Consider the following 20,863-nt stretch of genomic DNA (forward strand, 5'->3'; position numbering starts at 1 on the left):
GGGTCAAGTTTCTAAGCTTTCTAAATCTCCATTTTCTGGCTGATGAAAAGAAAATAGGATTCCACTGAGTCTCCCATCTACCTACTCCAGGACTTCTGTGAGAATCAAATGAGATGAAGCACGGGAAAAGGCTTCATAGACATTTGGTTAAAGTGTGAAATGTTTGCAGCTGGCTATAAAGCAAGTTGTGTTACTCGACTGAAGAAACTGGATGGAGGCTAGTCATCGCTAGGGAGAGGAAGCCAGGTGTTGCTACGTGATGTCATTACCCGGCGCCCATAGCCACCGTTTCCGGGCTGGGCTGGGGGCCGCATTTTGCGCCATGTGGTCTCGGCAACGTTGGCTGCAATTTGGTGGGCTGTTGCTCCGGGTGGTGGCGGGGCCTGTGTCCCACTTGGGGGAAGCCGAGTGTTGTTTTGTGGACACCAGGTCCGCAGTGCCATTTCTTGGGGCGCGTCACAGCAGTGCCTGCGTTGAGCGTCTGCCCCATGGTGGTCAGTGTGCATCATAGTGACCAGTAGGACAGTGAGACACTTAGCATATTAGCCTTTTATATATATAGACTAAAGGCCTGACGCATGAAATTCGTGCAAAAGTAGGCCTTCCTTCCCCCAGCTGCCGGCACCAGCTTCCCTCTGGCACCCGGGACCCAGGCTTCGCTCCAGCCACCAGCAGGCACCTGGGACCTGGACTTCCCTCGAAGCTCTGGCTTCCCCTGGAAGGATGTCCGGTCTAATTAGCATATTATGCTTTTATCATTATAGATAGGCCATAATAAGGGTACCACAAGGCCTCTGAGTCAAGAGAGGGCCTAGGTTACATATTCAATCATTAACTCATTTACACTATCCCAGAAGGAAAGAAAAGGCAGCTACTTCAATTAATCACAAAAAACCCTGCCAGGCACAGCCAGTGTAGCTTAGTGGTTGAGTATCAACCTATGAACCAGAAGGTCCCTGTTTGATTCCCAGTCAGGGCACATGCCCAGGTTTCGGGCTTGATTCCCAGTGTGGGGCATGCAGGAGGCAGCCGATCAATGATTCTCTCTCATCATTGATGTTTTAACTCTCTCTCTCCCTTCCTCTCTGAAAATAAAGATCTATTTAAAAACAAAACACAAAACAACCTTGCCAGAAAGAATAAGTCCCAAAACTCCACACTTAAAAATATTAAGTTAATCTCGCAATAGGAAAGAAAAATTAAGATGTTTCCTTAAGCCCTAACCGGTTTGGCTCAGTGGATAGAGCGTCAGACTGTGGACTGAAGGGTCCTGGGTTCTATTCTAGTCAAGGGCATGTACCTTGGTTGCGGGCACATCCCCAGGAGGGGGTGTGCAAGAGGCAGCTGATCGATGTTTCTCTCTCATCAATGTTTCTAACTCTCTATCCCTCTCCATTCCTCTCTGTAAAAAATCAATAAAATATATATTAAAAAAAAAAGATGTTTCCTTAAAAAAATTCTAAAGAGATTATTTCTATAAATTATTTCAGACTGGACGAGTGGTTTAATGCCCACCTTTGTAGGACACTAACAATGACACAAAGTTTTTAATCATCCTATATAATAAAAGGGCAATATGCAAAATGACCCTAACAGAAGACCGAACAGAATGACCGCTTGACCAGTCACTATGAGGTGCACTGATCACCTCTTGGTTCCTTTCCCTGGCCAGCAGGCTCTGATCGTTCGATGGCAAACGGGGAACCGAGGATGGGTGGTGGGGGATGCAGGTAGTGTTAGGCCAAGGCCCCCGCCCTGCCAGTTTCCCCACACACAGAGGGTGACCCACAGAGAGGGTGGGGCCGGCGATCAAGCGGGAATGGCTAACCTTTCGGTCCCTTCCCAAGGCTGTCAGGCTCCTATTGCCCGATGGCAAACGGGAACTGGGGTGGGTGGCAGTGGGGGGTGGGGCCGGCTTCAGGCAGCTGGTGAAGATGGCCCTGATTGCAGGCCAGGCCTAGGGACCGTACCCGCGCACAAATTTCGTGCGCCGGGCCTCTAGTAGTTTTATAAAAGACTTATTTTCAAACACTACTTAATACTTATAACAGTACTATAATTTGGCATCATCCTCATTTTAATCACTTACACATGAGTAAGGAAGTCAGGAAGAATTAGTCTTTGAAGTCACACAAAAAAGAAAGCAGTTTATGAAACAATTTTACAAATGAACTGTAATGTCCCTTCCTATTCCAAATAATTTTATCCTATGACATTCTTTAATCTCAAATGATAGAGACCAAAGTCTAAAAAGCCATTTGAAGTATAGATATATTTGACAAGGGCTTATAGGAAAACTACAGGTTGGGGCATAGACATTTTTACTCTAATTTATTAATATTTTCACCAATATCCATGAACCCAGTCTTTTTTATTTTAACCACTATAGTGGGTTACAACAATTTTTCTCCTATTCTTTTTCTAGAAGTTTTATGGTTTTTAATTTCTGCGTTAAATTACCTTGGCACTTTAGTAAAAAATCAACTGGCTACATATTTAGGACTATTTTTGAATTCTCTATTCGATTCCATTGCTTTAATATGCCCATCCTTATGCCAATACCACACAACTTTGCTTACTGTAGCTTTATTAAAAATATTGAAATTTGCCCAGCTGGTGTGGCTCAGTGGTTGAGCATCTACCCATGAACCAGGAGGTCACTGTTCGATTCCGGGTGAGGGCACATCCCTGGGTTGCAGGCTCTATCCCCAGTAGGGGGGGCAGGGTGTGCAGGAGGCAGCCAATCAATGATACTCTCATCATTGATGTTTCTATCTTCTCTCCCTCTTCCTTCCTCTCTGAAATCTATCTATCTACCTATCTATCTATCTATCTATCTATCTATCTATCATAAATATAAAATAGAACAAAGGTAATTAGTCTGTGAAAACATATTTGAAATCCTCTGGCAAAGCCGAAAATCCAAAAACACCTAGACTATAAAACCAAAGCCATATCCAAGTTGGGCATGAAAAAAACCCTGGTATTTGGGTAGTTACTATAGGAATGGACCAGTACCTTAACTGCCTGTGGTGTTGAAAAATTTAGCCAAGCAGGAACAAAGTCATGCTGCGCCATTTAGGTCCAGTGTCTCTTTTCAGCAAGGTGAGGCATCAACCTCATGGCCAGGATCTGAAAATGAGAAAACTCTCATTATTTATGCTTGCAAGATCTTGATACTAATGTGTAAAGGAGTTTGTGATTACTTAAGATCCTGCTCTTTACAGAAAGACCTGCCCTCTGAGTCTGTCTAGATTACTAATCAGAATCCATACTTCAGAGAAGTTTTAAACAAAGAAATGGTCTGTGAATATATATCCATGAAAAACACACATACAAAAAGTGACCTAGACCTGGAAGGTTATATGAAAGAAGCTAATGAATTCTTGAGTTATAGCAGAAGAACCTTAAGAATAAACATTTAGCCGAAACCGGTTTGGCTCAGTGGATAGAGCGTCGGCCTTCGGACCGAAAGGTCCCAGGTTCGATTCCGGTTAAGGGCATGTACCTGGGTTGTGGGCACATCCCCAGTAGGAGATGTGCAGGAGGCAGCTGATCGATGTTTCTCTCTCATCGATGTTTCTAACTCTCTATCTCTCTCCCTTCCTCTCTGTAAAAAATCAATAAAATATATTAAAAAAAAAAAAAAAAGAATAAACATTTAGCCCTGGCTGGTTTGGCTCAGAGGATAGAGCATCGGCCTGTGGACTGAAGGGTCCCGGGTTTGATCTGGTCAGGGGCACATGCCCGGGTTGGGGGTGTGCAGGAGGCAAAGAATCAGTGATTCTCTCTCATCATTGATGTTTCTCTCTCTCTCCCTCTCCCTTCTTCTCTGAAATCAATAAAAATATATATTTTTAAAAAAGAATAAACATTTACTCAAAATTACAGATACTTATAAAAAGAGATTAATCTCCTTTTGGTAACTTTTGGCAAAACCAGTAGGGAAAAAAAAGGCAGTAAAAAAATCTTCCTAGAGAAGGAAGATACAACCTTTCAAGAGTTTTATTTAGTTCACATTTTAATTTCCTCAAACACAACTATCATCAGTTTTTCCTGAAAGATCCATTATTGTCTCCAAATCACCCTACTGATATTTTCCAAAATCAAATACACCAGAAAGCAGTATATCTTCCACGATACATATACATACAGTCTTCTTCCCAAGTTAGACATAGGAGAATATTTACCCCAGAGTGTAACCTCTGTGGTCCTGTTTCCTGAACTCCTTGAGTCTGCCAGCTGGATTTCCCACGAGGTTCTCGTTAGAAGGGTGCTTAATAAGGCTGACCAGCAGCACACCTTATGATGAAGCACAAAGAAGCCAGGCTCTGTGTGGATCACTCTCTCAGTCCCCTCAATTGCTCATCTTAAACTACCTAGTTCCTGACACAGTTTCCAAAAGGGAAGAGGGGGGAGGGGAAAGGAGAAGGGGAAGATAAAGAAAGTATTTGTTACATTTAAAAATGGGGGAAGGGGAAAGACCTATGTCTATATTCACCTCATTCAACTTCCTTGAGTGATGGCTCTATGATGTTGTTTAAATAGATAATACATGGATATTTGCACAGTGAGTACAAACACTGTTCATAACAAGGGCATAACTAGAAAGATAGGTGGACTTGCAAGGGCAAATAATGTCATCTAAGTGACAGATAAAAAATATAATATTAAAGAGCTATAAAAGGTCTTCTGAGCATTCAACTCCAGTGGCAAAACATCCACATGAAAAGCCCTTAATTTACAAATCTCATTATTCTTACACAGCTGCTAAAAATAGTGTGCAGATATGTATTTATATTTGTTTTATTCTTCAAAATCTAAGGATATAAGAAATCTTGTTTGAAAAAAAATTAGACAGGAACTTGATATACTTTTCCCTCCAAAGAATAGCAGCTTTCAAGGCAAATTTCTTGGTATAAAGCTCCCAAATGTATCTTCTATTTCTTTGGTCTTCACTATTTATAAACTCACAGCAAAATTGAAACAAGTAGAAAGATGGGGGTTAAGGAGTAGTCAAGGAGAAAGACAGTTCCAAAGTGAGGTTTTCTTCTCTGCAGTTTTCTGTATTTCACTTGTTTTGCCCTTTCCTGAAGACTGAAATTGAGCTACTGGAAGGTGATGTGAAGAATCTTCTATTGTTTCAGTAGAGAAGTCATTTATTATTTTGGATCCATATCCATCATTATTCAATAATTTAAAAGGCCACAGGAATCTAACACTATAAAAAAAACACAAAATAACATTATCACAAGGTGAAATCATTATTATATATAATTGCTAAAATGAGACAATCAAATGTTCAATCAAATAAAGGTCCTTAGGAGTCAAAACTCTTAAGTCTGATTTAGACATTAATGTGTCACCACCTATAGCAACAACATAATAAGCTGGTTATAATTCTAAGAATTTTAGAAAAGCCACCTGAAGAGAGTCTGCTTTTTAAAAAATCTTCACCCGAGGATATGTTTTCAATCATTTTAGAGAGAGAGGAAGGAGAGAAAGAAACATGGATGTGAGAAACATCGATCAGTTGTCTCCCGTATGTGCCCTGATCGGGAATCAAACCCACAACCTTGTCCCAATCAAATGAATCATCCGGCCAAAGCAAGAGCTCGCTTTTTTATATAACCATTAATCCAATTAGCTATCAAAGGAATTCAGAAATGCTAATTATGCCCTGGGTTTGATTTCCAGTCAGGGCACATACCCAGGTTGCAGTTCAATTCCTAGTCAAGGTGCATGAGGGAGGCAACCGATTGATGTTTCTCTTTCTCATTGATGCCTGCATGTCTGTTTCTCCCTCCCCCTACTCCTCTCTTTAGGTCAATTAAAAAAAAAAAAAGGAAATGCAAATTAAAGTGTTAGATTTATACATAGAACAGCTTGCTATAAATAAATGGTCGAAGAGCCATAGAACTTGCTCATTTATTACCACAGTCATCATCTATCTAATTATTCAGGCTAGTAAATACCTCCATGGGAAAATAAAGGGAAAGAAATAAAAAAGATCATGGGGTGGGGGGTTCAATTTTATCTATAATACATTATTTCTTAAGTTGAGTGATGTGTACATGACTATCCACTTGTTCTCTACACTTTTTTATATACTTGTAATACTTAAAGAGTAGTAATAGAATAAGCATATATGAAGTTGGGTAAATGATTTGAATAATGTATTTTATAAGTTGAAACACATATACATGTAAACATACATATATATCAATCATCCAGAGTATATCTAGTCCTTCAGCAAAAATGGAATAGCCCTAACCGGTCTGGCTCAGTGGACAGAGCGTCAGCCTGCGGATTGAAAGGTCCCAGGTTCGATTCCAGTCAAGGGCATGTGCCTTGGTTGCGGGCACATCGCCAGTAGGAGGTGTGCAGGAGGCAGCTGATCGATGTTTCTAACTCTCTATCCCTCTCCCTTCCTCTCTGTAAAAAATCAATAAAATATATTTTAAAAAAATGGAATAGTCATAAAAACTGACCTTACACTAGTTGTTTCAATTAGTTCCAAAGAATAAAACACCCATGTTCTCTAATCACATTGAAAAATTAGAAAATGACTTTCTCTTGCAGTTCCCTCTCCTTCTCCTTCCTAATGAAATCCTGTCCAAAGCCATTAGGTGGGGTCAAGCAAGTTAAGGATCTGTTGGTGGCAGAGGAGGTGCTACAGAGACCCAGAGCAGGGTGCTGGGGCCTAACCAGATGTGAAGGGTGTCCATGTGGGGTGGAGAATGGAGAAATGTGTGTGTGTAAAGTAGCGGCACAGTGCAGGATGTCAGAACCCATTAGGCAACACAAGCAAGTGTCCCAGTAGGAGGGCAGCTCAATGCAGAGTGGGAGCCTGAGTGGAATGAGAAGGGCATCCTGGCACAGGGATAAGGCCAAGCTAACTGAGGGCTTCCATGCAGCAAGGTGCCTTCACAGGTGTTCCAACTTGGGTGTGGTGAGAAAGGAATACTTTCAAGGGAGAATGTGATAACAGGAAGTTGGTCATATATTGGGAATTAATCAAAAAGTAAAAATATTAGGAAGCATGGGTGTCAGATTGCTTACTGTGTGAGACAGGAGGCAATGGTAAAGAAAATTTCAAAATAAACAGAGCAACAAAAAAACACAATAAATTTGCAATATTACAGCTAGGGCAGCACTTAATAGAAAATAAGTTTTAAAAACACTGTTTAAGAAGACTAAAAACAGCCCAGCCGGCGTGGTTCAGTGGTTGAGCGTTGACTTATGAACTAGAAGGTCATGGATCCGAGTCCTGGTCAGGGCATAATTCAGGGTTTTGGGCTCGGTCTCTAGAGGGGTGCATGCAGGAGGCAGCCCATCAATGATTAGCTCCCATCACTGATGTTTCTATACCTCTCTCCCTCCCTCTTCTTCTCTAAAATCAATAGAAATAGATATTTAAAAAAAAAAAGACTAAAAAACAAACTGACCTAATAATCTAGATGATAGAAAGAATTGAATTCATGACCTTCTGGTGCACTGGATGATGTGCTCCAACCGAGCCACACTGGTCAGGGCACTTTTTATAATATATTATAAAGTCCTTTGGTGATGTCTTTTGGGGCTGTAACCATTTTTAAAGGCAGACTAAATGAAGTGGCTTTTGCTTAAGTACTTTAATTGTGCCTTCTAATGCACTTAACACTTGCTTCTTCAGAGTTACAAATGTTGATCTTAACTCCCAGCAGCAGGCCAAAAATTTGTTGCTTGTAGAATGTCCTTCTTTGAAACTCACAGGACATCTAGCATGATGCCTTCCAAGTAGAAAAGATTCAAAGGTTTAATAAATTATAATAAAGCAAGGATGCAGAAAAATTGGAACCCTCTACATCATTGGTAGAAATATAAAATGGTGCAGCTGCTGTGGAAAATATTTGGTGATTCCTCACAAAGTTATAGAGCTACCATATGACCTAACATTTCCACTCCTAAGTATATATCCAAGAGAAATGAAAACATCTGTCCATACAAAAATTTTTTAAGTGAATGTTCATAGCAGCTTTAGTCACAATAGCCACAAAGTAAAACAACCCATTCATATATCCATCAACTGATGAATACATAAACAAAATGTCATACATCCATACAATAGAATATTGTTCAGCTATAAAAAGGAATAAAGTTCTGATACATGCTACCACATGGATAAACCTTGAAAACATTATGCTAAGTGAAAGCAGCTAGATACACAAAATGACAAATATTACTATATGACTCCATTTATATGAAATATCCAATCCACAGCGACAGAACACAGATGAGCAGTTACCAGGGACTAGGGGAAAGGAAGTCTGAATGCTTAATGCATATGAGGTTTATGTCTGGGATAATGAAAAAATTCTGGAACTAGATAGTGGCGGTGATTGCAAAACATTGTCAAGGTACTTAATGTGACCAAATGGTACAGTTTAAAATGGTTATGATGGTAAATCTTATATTATGTGTATTCTGCCACAATTAAATAATTATAATAAATCTCTTGGATGTCAATAAAAACATTCAATATTAAATGTAAGCAATGCTGTATCTACTTCATTCTTTTTCAAGTTTTATCCAAGGGCTTTTGCTTTCTCCCTGCAATATAACAAAATCACCTGTATCTAAATCAGCCGTGGGCAAACTACGGCCCGTGGGCCGGATCCGGCCCGAAATGAAAAAAACTAAAAAAAAAAAAAAAAAAATCGTACCCTTTTATGTAATGATGTTTACTTTGAATTTATATTAGTTCACACAAACACTCCATCCATGCTTTTGTTCCGGCCCTCCGATCCAGTTTAAGAACCCATTGTGGCCCTCGAGTCAAAAAGTTTGCCCACCCCTGATCTAAATACTAGATCCAACCATTCATAACTATTTGACTAATAATCAACCTTTTGTTTTCTTTTTATTTCAGGGAGAGGGAGAGGGAGAGATAGAAACATCAATGAGAATCACCAATCTGCCACCTATTGCACACCCCCTACTGGGGATTGAGCCCCCCAAACCGGGCATGTGCCCTGATGGAATCGAATGACTTCCTGGTTCATAGGTCAAGGCTCAACCACTGAGCCACACCGGCAGGGTGATGATCAACCTTTTCAAAACCTATGACTTATTGGGCATTTCATATTCACCCCGTCAATCTATGAGGTACTTCACAACATGGCCTAATTTTACACTTTATAATTAAACTTATACTGCTAGTACAGACTATCCCTGACAAGTGCCTTATCTCAATCTTCTCTACCTTAGGTTTCCTTTACCACTCTACCTTGTGTGTATTTTGATCTCAATCGTTCTCATTTTCTCCACAGTCCACATCTACGACTACTGGTACCTACAACCTCTATTTACTCTGGTTTTATTCAACTAACAAAAACCACACCCATCTCTCATCGAGTCTGTATTCCCTTTAGGTATTTATGCTCATTTTCCTTTAGTCTTTCTTAACAAAACTTCTATAGAGAGCAGAGTACACTTAGTGTTTTCATTTTCTCACTCCCCTATTTATTCCTCAATCCATACCAAATTACTTCCCTCCCACATATATACAGTAATTCAAGTTACCTCTATAACACCACTGGGGCTTTGGCTATAATATAGAGTACAAAAAATAACCTATGGGAAAATAAAAAAGTACACAGTGTCTAATTTTTAATCATCTTGTAAGTGAATATTCATAGCAGCTTTAGTCACAATAGCCACAAAGTAAAACTTTAAAATTTGGGACCATTGAGGAGAAAACCAAAAGAGTATGGGGACCCAGAAAGAAGTTCAGCAGAAGTGTATTTCAAGAAAGTAGGAATGATCAACTATATCAAATGCTATTAAATGATGGAAGACTGAGAACTGACCACTGGATTTAGCAGCATGTACATTACCAGTGACTATGCTGCATAGGGCCGCGTGAAAGCCTGATTTGACTGGGTTCTAAGGGACTGTAGATTGCAACACTCCTTTGAGTGTTGTAGAACAATGAAATAGGGTAGCAGCTAGAAGATCAAAGAAGTTTTTTTTTGGTACATTGATGGGAATGACCTAGTAAAGAAGAAAAACCTGATGTAGTTGATGAAGCTGAAAACAATGCCCTTGAGTAGGTGAAGAGTGGGATCTGATATGCCAGAGATTGGCCTTCAATGGCTTTGTTATTTACAGTAATAGTAGAGGGAAGGCTGAATACCTGAGTACTACTACAATGAGAGCTTAGACCAGTGATGGCGAACCTTTTGAGCTCGGCGTGTCAGCATTTTGAAAAACCCTAACTTAACTCTGGTGCCGTGTCACATATAGAAATTTTTTGATATTTGCAACCATAGTAAAACAAAGACTTACATTTTTGATATTTATTTTATATATTTAAATGCCATTTAACAAAGAAAAATCAACCAAAAAAAATGAGTTCGTGTGTCACCTCTGACACGCGTGTCATAGGTTCGCCATCACTGGCTTAGACTGTCTATTCTGATTGCAACTATCTTCTCAATGAAGTAGAAACAAAGTCCTCAGAATGGGAAGGAGCAAGTTTGAGAAGAGTTAGGGTATGAAATGAGAACTGGAGAGTGAATGAACTAAATACACTAGTTTCCCAGCACAGTAAGGGCCCACATTTGTAAGTTATCATGAATTTAAAGTGAGACCAGTTAGCATAGTTCTGTAGTTTAAATTACCTAGTCCAGTGGTCGGCAAACTCATTAGTCAACAGAGCCAAATATCAACAGTACAACGATTGAAATTTCTTTTGAGAGCCAAATTTTTTAAACTTAAACTATATAGGTAGGTACATTGTTATTAACTTAATTAGGGTACTCCTAAGGCTTAGGAAGAGCCACACTCAAAGGGCCGCAGTTTGCCGACCACTGACCTAGTCCATCATTATGTACTCCCTGAACGCACTGGCTCTTCTCTTGAAACCTGTATCCAACTCCCAAACTCCAATCCCAGTAAAACCCAAATCTTGGTTACTCTGTTCTATTACCCATGAAAGTTGTCAGTGGTTGAAGAAAAACACAAAACCATGCTTTTAAACATCTATCTACAACAAAACACCCTGACCAATACACTCTCAAAGGTCAGAAACTTGTGACTCACCACCCTCAATGGCTTATACTGTTTACATGTTCCTGGGCCAATCCCATCTTAAAATCCCTTCTCTTGGTTTCTATGACACTGTATCGTTAAGACTACAGTTTTCAGATTTGGATTGCACCAAGCTATAAAATTTCAAAATGTTTCAGTGATACTGGTTGCCAATTTTATTTGGATAAGTAGAATGTTAGAAAAAGGATACGTCATATTAAAAAAAAAAAAAGAAAAACTGTCACCCTTACATTGATAATATTCAAGAAGGGCTGGGGAAGTCTTTGTCAGAGAGCAGTGTGAATGGACTGCATTATGATATCCTGATCCTCTCCCGACCCTGTGATTACTTCTTTTCCCACGTTTTCTTTTGCTCTGTCAATATAACAGCTACTCAAAAGCTCTGATGCAGCATTTTTTCTTGTTTCTTTGGAATCTCTTCACTCTCTCATTCACTTTCAAGCCATCAGTTCTCACCTCTAAGTGGGTGACTTAAATTCCTGCTTCATGAAGCATTATATCATGCACATATCTATACTCAAGCATCCATCATGCATTACTTTTACTTGTTTACATATTATATCTCCCCTACAAATGGGAATCACTTGATAGGGGTTAATAGCAAATGAGATAATCTTAGTATACACAGGATGACTGTTACATAATAATTTAAGAGATGTTGACAATTACATCAATTAGTAGCTCCTTTATCTTCCTGTTCTTAAGAGCTCTTTGAACATTCCTTCAACTGCAGAGCCCAAAACAGTAACTCCTGCCTATTTTCAGATATTCACTCGTCCTAATATTTCCTTTTCAAATCTCATGAACTGAGAATACTACTTATGTTTAAACTAGAGGCCTGTTGCACGAAGAGATTCGTGCAATAGGCCTTCCCTTCCCTTGGCTGCTGGCACCAGTTTTCCTCTGGCACCCGGGACCCAGGCCTTCACTCTGGCTGGGCTCCGGCCAGAGTGCCCCCCCGCCCCCCGCAGGCCTCTCGGCTCCACCGATCCTGGGGCTTGAGGCCTCGCGGCTCTGCTTGGCGCCGGGACCATGAGGACTCCCGGCTCCGCTGATCCTGGGACCGTGAGGCCTCGCTGCTCAGCTGGCTTCAGGGCCGTTTGGCTTCGCTCCACCGCTTGGAGCCTACGTATGCAAATTAACCACCATCTTTGTTGGCGGTTAATTTGCATATTGCCCTGATTAGCCAATGGGAAGTGTAGCAAAGGTACGGTCAATTACCCTTTTTGTCTTTTATTAGATAGACAGGATGTCTTTAACACTTTCACTTCCTCTAAAAGACTGAATAACCCTACAAGACTCTATACTCATTTCCTAACTGTCTGTATATCTGCTTCCCTCCTAAGTCCTCAATAAGGAAAACACCAGGGTTACTGGTAAGCCTGTTGCTTAATTTTTATTTAAAAAAATTTTTTTTAAATCCCCACCGGACAAGCAAGGAGGGGAAAAGTGATGGGGGAGAGAGTGTGATGTGAGAGAGACACATTGATTGGTTGACTCCTGCACACACCCAGACTGAGGGCATGGATCAGACCTGCAACCCAAGTACATGCTCTTGAGCGGAAATGGAACCTGCAACCCTCTGGTGTGCAGGCCGACACTCTAACCACTGAGCAATGCTGGCCAGAGCACATTATGTAATTTTTTAAATCCTCATATTTGATACTTCAGCACAAAAAAGTAGAAAGTCGCCCTAGCCGGTTTGGCTCACTGGATAGAGCGTCGGCCTGGGGACTGAAGAGTCCCGGGTTCGATTCCGGTCAAGGGCATGTACCTTGGTTGCAGGCACATCCCCAGTAGGGGGTGTGCAGGAGGCAGCTGATCGATGTTTCTCTCTCATCAATGTTTCTAACTCTCTATCCCTCTCCCTTCCTCTCTGTAAAAAAATCAATAAAATATATTTTGGGGAAAAAAAAAGTAGAAAGTCGTTTTCTACTTTAGTATTTATTTTCATTTCAGAGGAGAAAAATCCTTATTTAAGAATTCATAAAGGACATGAAATGTGAGCAGGAATGAACCAAAAGGGCACATAAGACACCTTTAAGATTTTTTTTCACTATAGCATTTTCCCATTAAGAAAATACTTAATATCATAGTTATCAATATTGAGAAGTGAAACCTGCTATCATATATTTGGGTTCCAATAAACAACAGAAAAATCTGTTTCTAGTACAAACTTGATGACAACAAACCTATTTGTCAAAAAATATAACTGGAAATTTTATGTATTACCCTGTCCACAAGAGATATGTATGTGATATGCAAGTGCTCTGCAATAATATAAAGCACTACAGAAAACATTACCTTGAATCACTCACAAATTTCTACTTTTAAAACCTCAGTCAAATCATGAGAGACTATTTCAAACCTATTAACCTGGCAAAAACTTCTGCAACTATCAAGTATTGATAAAGATGTAAAACAACAAGGAATTCTCATATATTGTGGGTGGAAGTGTAAACCTGTATAACCACTTTAGAAAACAGTTTGGCAAATATAAAGTTGAAGCTGTGAAACCTCTATGATCCACCAATCTTAATCATACATGAACACAACACAAGACAAAATACCCAGGCCTTTCTCCAAACAAATTTTTAAAGGTTGAGAACTACTGCTTTTAAGAATTGGGAGTAGATACAGAGCAGTCGGCCTGGGGACTGAAAGGTTCCAGGTTTGATTCCGGTCAAGGGCACATGCCTGGGTTGTGGGCTCAATCCCCAGTAGGGAGTGTGCAGGGGGTAGCCAGTCAATGATTCTCCTCTCTCATCACTGATGCCTCTCTGCCCACCCACCCCCCCTTTCCCTCTCGGAAATCAATGAAAAATCTATTTTCAAAAAGTTTATGCCATAGCCGGTTTGGCTCAGTGGATAGAGCGTCAGCCTGTGGACTGAAGGGTCCCAGGTTCAATTCCGGTCAAGGGCACATGCCCAGGTTGCGGGCTCGATTCCCAGCAGGGGGCATGCAGGAGGCAGCCAATCAGTGGTTCTCTCTCATCACTAATGTTTCTATCTCTCTGCCTTCCTCTAAAATAAAAATAAGATAAAAAAGAATTGGGAGTAGATAAAAGGGAAAATTCTTTTTAAAAGATTACCTTTTAAAAAGACATTCATGGAAGTTTTTCACTTAGTTAGGAAATGACCCTATTTAAATAGAGGCAGTAACAAACAAAATCTTCTGGAAGGAGCAAATTGACAATTAAAAAAATTAGGGTCCTTGGTTGAAAGAAACCAACCGTATTTAGGTAGATTAAGCCAGAAAAGGAATTTATCAGATATAGAGAGTTCAGAGAATGAATGAGAGCCTCCTTAACATGGCAAACATGCAGAAGCCAAGTAAAGCTTAGTCAAGACCACCAACCAAGATCACACCACAGGAAGAGCCTCAGGAAACTGCTCCACTAAAACTGCCACTGCCACCAGCCAATGGAATGGATTCTAAATTGTCCTTGCTTCTTTGCACCTATCCAGTCCTCAGTCAAGTATATTTGAGTGGCATAGCTACCAGGGGTCCAGGACAGAAAGTGTACGTATAAGATATGTGTATGTGTGTATACATACAAGTTATAGGCACACAGCCTTTCCAATTTCCTCTCTAAGAGTCACAAAAATACAACACTGGAAAGGGGTTAAAATGATAAACAGATAAATGGAACAACCAAGGATCGCTTTAAAGCCCCATTAGTATAATGTACAGCACAAGAATTTTTCCAGTCTTCCCATTAGTAATAAACTTTAATGTGTATTTTCTTCTGCTTCATATTCCAAAAAACATTTCCTGAAAGTAATTTTACAAAGAAAAATTTTAAAACCTAAAATTTATAACCTTTCTCAGGTGTTTAATCTCCTTTCCAATATTTTGTCTTTCAAAGTCACAAATACTTGCTGCAACCATACTTAAACACTTATTATAGAAATAGAATTCACTGAAATCACAACAGTTCCAATAAGAATACTAGTAATATGATACATATGTAAATTTACTATCTAATGCAATCTGACACATTAAATTCTGGCTATAAGATTTAGATAACTATGTATTTATGCAAGTATCCGAAACTAAGGGTTTAGAACCAGCAAAACTGTTTTACTAGCATTTGTCCCAAAAGTTATCAACTACACTACAAACAGGTTATTTAATAGTAACTTTTATCAAATATTTGCACCTACACTGGCCCTGAAAGGCTCCAAATTCCCTATGTATGTTAGTAAATAGTCTATTTGTCACATTAAAAAAACTATCGTTTTTATAACTGAGATTTAATAGTAGTGACTACTATATCAGAAGACATACATTTTTACTTCAAGTGTTTTCTCTTCTCAATAATAAACTTTGCTTCCCACCCAAACATTACTTTTAAGTTAGAAGAGCAGACTCTGGATCTAGCTGGCTCGGTCATTTACTAGCTGTACAACTTTGGGCTAACAAGTTACTTCAACTTCTTTTTGCTTCAAATCCTTATTTATAATTTCGAGGTTGTTGGAAAGTTGATGATTAAATGAGTGAATATATGTAGTGTTAAAAATAGTTGCCAGGATGTTTTCCCCTGAGGGAAAGAAAAGAAAAGTACGTGCCAAAAGTGTGTATTCAATCAGTGTTAAGAATAAAATGTTTAATAGATGGTGAGAATAAAACAATAGGGGGAAGAGAAAATTTCAGACCAAATACGCTGAGAAAACTACTCACTAGTACCCAAAACCAGAATACAAAACCACTGCAAACCCAGCATACTTAGCTCAATTTTTATAATACGATAAATATATACTAGAAAGAAAAAAAGGACAGGAAACAAACTATCTGAAAAGTTAATATTCAACGAGGTCGGAAGGGAATTCCCAAAAAGCACAGAATCACCTATGAAGTTAGCCTCCTGACTCCCCTTCCCCCAAAATCAATCTCAATCTAAGCTTCTACATCTAACTACCAATTTACAGGAAATCAAGAAAATCTAGAATATGGGAAACTCTGCAAGACAAATGACCTGGTTTCTTCAACAAAGTGCAGAGAAAAAGAGAAGAAACATACAAATTAAGAGGCTTGAAAGAAAATCAGTCAATTACAGTGTGTAGGGCCTGGGTTCTGCTTAAAAACAAAAAACAAACAAACAAAAACTAGGAAAGTCAACAGAAACATTGAATCTAAGAAAGAAAAACAGAGCAAAAAACTCCATGTGCAATGATCTGTTCTGATTTCACTCCATTGGTAAATGGATGTACATTAAAGATAATTTCAGACAATTTATATTTAACAATTATGAAGTGCTTGCTATTGTCAGGCATTGTTTTAAGAACTCTACAGATATTTTATTTGTTAACCTCAATAACCCTATGAGAAGGTACCACTTTCCCCATTTAACAGAGGAAGAAACAGGCACAGAAACCTTACCTAAAACTCTCCCCAAGTCATAAAGCTATCAAGTGACAATGCTGAGATTCAAACTCAGGCTATAAAGTTGGTACCCTTAATTACTATATCATACTATCTGTCTACATGATGTAGTGGAAACAGCTCTTTGGAATCAGATAAAACTCCCTGAATACCCATCTCTCCTTATGTCATATCAATTATTTATTTAACTTCTCAGAACCTCTGTACACTCACTTGTAGAAGAGAAGGGCACCATACATAGTTAAGGAATAGAGAGATTATATATTGGACTATATTATAGGCTTTAGCTTATGAAACCCACAATAATGGTTCTCACTACCCTTCCCATCATACCTGCAGAGACTAATTAAAAAGTCGAGCTAATAATTCATAAACACATAGCAGAAACACTGGAATAGCTCTACCTTTTAATTAACTAGCTAAAGAGCACCCAAACCAACTTTTCAAGATACTTATAAATATAAACTTTAAGAATAGCAATAATTCAAAAAGGAATATTTTACATAATAAAATTTAAACTTATAATGAGCAGAAACCAGAGTTTGCAATCTAAATTTAAAGTATAGCCAAACTTAAATTAATTAAAAAAAATTTTGAAAACAAACAAAACTTATTCCACATAAATAGACCTACTGCTCAGAAATGTGCACTAAAATTTTGTTTATGCTGGTGATTCTTTAGCCTGATGTCTGGTTAATATAAGGCAAAATGGTTTTATCACAGAAAAGGAAGGTAGCCCTAACTGGTTTGGCTCAGCGGATAGAGTAATGGCCTGCGGACTGAAGAGTCCTGGGTTTGATTCCAGTTAAGGGCACATGCCCAGGTTGCTGGCTCGATCCCCAGTAGGCTGCATGCAGGAGGCAGCCGATCAATGATTCTCTCTCATTATTGATGTTTCTCTCTCTCTCTCCCTTTCCCTTCCTCTCTGAAAAAAAAAAAAAATGTATTTAAAAAAGAAAGAAAAGGAAGGTAAATTTAATTAATATGTTAAAAAATCAACTTGAGCCCTGACCGGTTTGGCTCAGTAGATAGAGCGTTGGCCTGCGGACTCAAAGGTCCCAGGTTCAATTCCGGTCAAGGGCATATACCCAGTAGGGGGTGTGCAGGAGGCAGCTGATCAATGTTTCCCTCTCATCGATGTTTCTAACTCTCTATCCCTCTCCCTTCCTCTCTGTGAAAAAATCAATAAAATATAAAAAAAAAATCAACTTGAAAGACAGCTATGTTGTTAAACTATGAATATTTTTGTGTTTATTTGTTATACCACCAAGTTCTTTGGTGGCAGGAAATGTTTTAAGGTCATCTAGGTATTCCTAGCACCCAGCATGCTGATACTGGCACCATACATAGTTCACCCTCTTGCAGTACTACTACTTCTTCTTTTTTTTTAAATTTATTGGGATTACATTTGTTAATTACATAGGTTTAAGGTGTACAATTCTCTAATACATCATCTGCATATTGCACTGTGTTCACCACCCCAAGTCATGTGCTTCTGCATTTCTTAAAAAGGAGAATAATTGACCTGTTCTGTCTAAAAAATGAAAAATAGCCCTGTCTGGTTAGCTCAGTTGGTTAGAGCATCATTCCGATACACCAAGGTTGTGGGTTCAATCCCAAGTCAGGGCACTTACAAGCATCAACCAATGAATGCACAATTACTAAAGTGAAACAACAAATGGATGTTCCTCTCTCTCAAAAAAATAAAAAGATAAAAGAAAAGAAAAAAGCCCTAGATGTTTTGGCTCGGTGCATAGAGCATCAGTCTTCAGACTGAAGGGTCCCGGGTTTGATTCCGGTCAAGGGCACATGCCAGGGTTGTGTGTTCGATCGGGGCGGGGGCATGCAGGAGGTAGCCTATCAATGATTTTCTCTCATCACTACTGCTTGTTTCCCTTTCCCTTTCTATTCCCCCCCCCCTCCCTCCCTCCCTCTTCCTCTTTGGGGAAAAAAAAAGCAACAAAAAGAATTAAAAAATAAATAAAATAAAAAATAATTTGTCCAAAAGATCAATTAAAGGCTGATTATTTGCTTCAGTAAAGGAAAATAACTATTAGAATCCTTTAAATATATCTGCCTAATTTATTTGAAATCACCTATAGAAATCCAATTTACATAACAATAGCAATATTTTACCTCTTTAGTTAAGATATACTTTTGGACAATAAACGATTAGCTGTGCTTATTGAACTATTGAAGTTTGACTATAGTCAGTTTTGTTTTGAGCAGACTTCAGCGGGAAATAAAATTCAGAATTTGATTAATAGTTATTTCTGAGGCAGTATTATCTATGCACCACATAGAATTTTTTACCAGCCATTTGAAAAACCATATATACACACACACCAAAATTTATCTTTTCTATGGACTACTTTTCCAGCTGATCCTTTAAAATTTTGTGTGTTCTCATCTTTCCAATAGCATAGGTTTAAATACTAGCTGGATGAGTCTCTGGGCTTTTTTTCCTCAACTAAAAAATGAGGGGTAAAACAATATTTACCTCATAGGAATAATAAAGTAATAAATGTAAAGCACTTCAAGGAGGAGTCAGTTCCTGGCACATTAGAGTTATCACTGTTATTAAGTGTATACATTTTAACCATAAAACATATGCAATCTGCTGAAGTCTGATTCAGAATTGTGTTTTATCTTTAACTGAGCATTTGAAAATGAATTTGTAAGCAGAAATGTGCCCCAGATCTCTTACTATTCCAAACTTATTAAAATTGTTGCATGTGCCCCCTCCTTAGCCAAGTTTTTAAACAGCCACTGATAGAGAAAACTAGTTGAAATCACTCAAAATAAAAAAGGCTTCATAACAACCCGCCCCCCCCGCCAAATTTCAAGAGCTCTGATAGCATACTATCCAGCATCAATTGAAAGAATATATCACCATATACAAACCATTTGAGTACCCTGAAAAAAAAATTACAATAAGGTCGCATCTAACTTTACGGGGTCCAGTAGGAAACGATGACAAAAAAACCAAACTGACTTGTAATTTCTATAAAGCACTTTAAATGTTTTTCTTTTTTTGTAAAACCACCAAAATAAGAACAAAAAATCCTAAAAAATAAATGTTTGTATTGAAAGAATGTAGGAAGGTAAATTGACACTGACTCTCTCGTGGGGGGGGGGGGGACAGCTTATTTAACTATTAATTCCAAAGTTCTCATTCACATTAGCATTTTATTATCGTTTAGACAGTTTACAATTCGAAACTCAAGCACCTTCCCAAACACTTAAGTTAACTGTTTCTGGTTTATATTCTCTGCCTTTTTGTTTTCAGTTATACTTCTGGATCTTATAGTAAAAAAAAAAAAAAAAAAAAAAAAAGAGCAAACAAAAAGACAGGCTTTTGTCTAAAAGGGCACAACCACCAGGCGCTCCACGGCTGAAGTTTGGTTTCACTTGTCTTCACTCCTCTAATGAACGACCCAAACTTAACAGCACGCAGGTTCCCTTTCGGGTTATTACACAGAAAAGACCTCGGAAAAGCCAGCGGCCCGGACCCCAGGGCTCGGCGCCCCGAGGACACCCGTCACTGTACTCGGGAAGGGATGACACGGAGAGCGACTCGTTACTAAACCAAAACATGAACCACCCACGGACTCCGTTTTTTCCGAAGCAATAAATCATATCAAAGAGCAAGTTATTTCAACCAATATGACAAACCAACCTCAGAGCACAAAGTTGGAAGATAAAATTACCACCACGGCACAATTTCAAAACTATAAGCAATGACAACACACAACCCCCGCACCCGCTCTTACGTAAACTTTTGGAGTAAGCAAACTTCTTTGGCCTCACGTTTGTTTTCACCTACCGAGGCCTTTTCAAGATAAGACATCAATTTACAAGACAACCGAAAGATCAAAAGATTAAGCTGTCCCCGTAGGAGAAACAACTAAAAATGTAAGACGATTTAACGTATTTTAAGTTACCGAAGCTCAGGGCACTTCCCCAAGCTACAGCCATTTTAGATTCAGCGTTTCTTTTGAATTTCACCGGGGGCGTGGGGTCTGTTTGTGTGTGTTAGAGGTAGATTTAAAACAGAAAAAAACAAAAACAAAAAAACCCCCACAAAACATCCTCCTCATACTTCAAGATCTACCAGCTTTTTTCCGAGGGTCGTGATGGTAGGTGCTCAACCAAGGAAAACACCCCGCTGCCAAGGAGAACCAGAACGTTGGGGGTTAAAGGTTTTTCCCCCTCACACACACCGCATTTGACTAACACGATTATTTCCTCCTTATTATTTTCCTTCACTGGAAAAAAGCCCTTGGCTCTCCTCTAAGAAGAAAAGGAAACCCGTAAACCAAGTCACTCCACCGCCAGGCGGAGACGCCTGGAGAGGAGCCCGAGAGCCGCAGGTGAGCGTTG

The 20,863-nt window shown here is 39.1% G+C and overlaps 2 protein-coding genes across 3 annotated transcripts in view; one reads left to right on the plus strand and one right to left on the minus strand.

The window, feature by feature from the left end:
* Positions 1–20,863, minus strand: part of GPBP1L1 (GC-rich promoter binding protein 1-like 1) — a 44,668-nt gene that overhangs the window by 22,825 nt on the left and 980 nt on the right. For both annotated transcript variants that reach the window (XM_014529209.1, XM_005881275.2), the window contains exons 2-4: positions 4,875–5,221; positions 4,191–4,386; positions 3,019–3,132 (exon numbers count right to left, since the gene is read on the minus strand). In XM_014529209.1, coding sequence (XP_014384695.1) covers positions 3,019–3,078 — 60 coding nt within the window. In that variant the 5' untranslated portion in view covers positions 3,079–3,132; positions 4,191–4,386; positions 4,875–5,221. The remainder of the gene's footprint in view (positions 1–3,018; positions 3,133–4,190; positions 4,387–4,874; positions 5,222–20,863) is intronic.
* Positions 20,362–20,863, plus strand: part of TMEM69 (transmembrane protein 69) — a 10,237-nt gene continuing 9,735 nt past the window's right edge. The window contains exons 1-2 of the mRNA XM_014529210.1: positions 20,362–20,395; positions 20,760–20,853. The gene's annotated coding sequence lies outside the window, so the exon portion shown is untranslated. The remainder of the gene's footprint in view (positions 20,396–20,759; positions 20,854–20,863) is intronic.

The sequence above is a fragment of the Myotis brandtii genome, unplaced genomic scaffold, assembly GCF_000412655.1.
Source record: "Myotis brandtii unplaced genomic scaffold, ASM41265v1 scaffold674, whole genome shotgun sequence".
NCBI classification, from domain to species: Eukaryota; Metazoa; Chordata; class Mammalia; order Chiroptera; family Vespertilionidae; genus Myotis; species Myotis brandtii.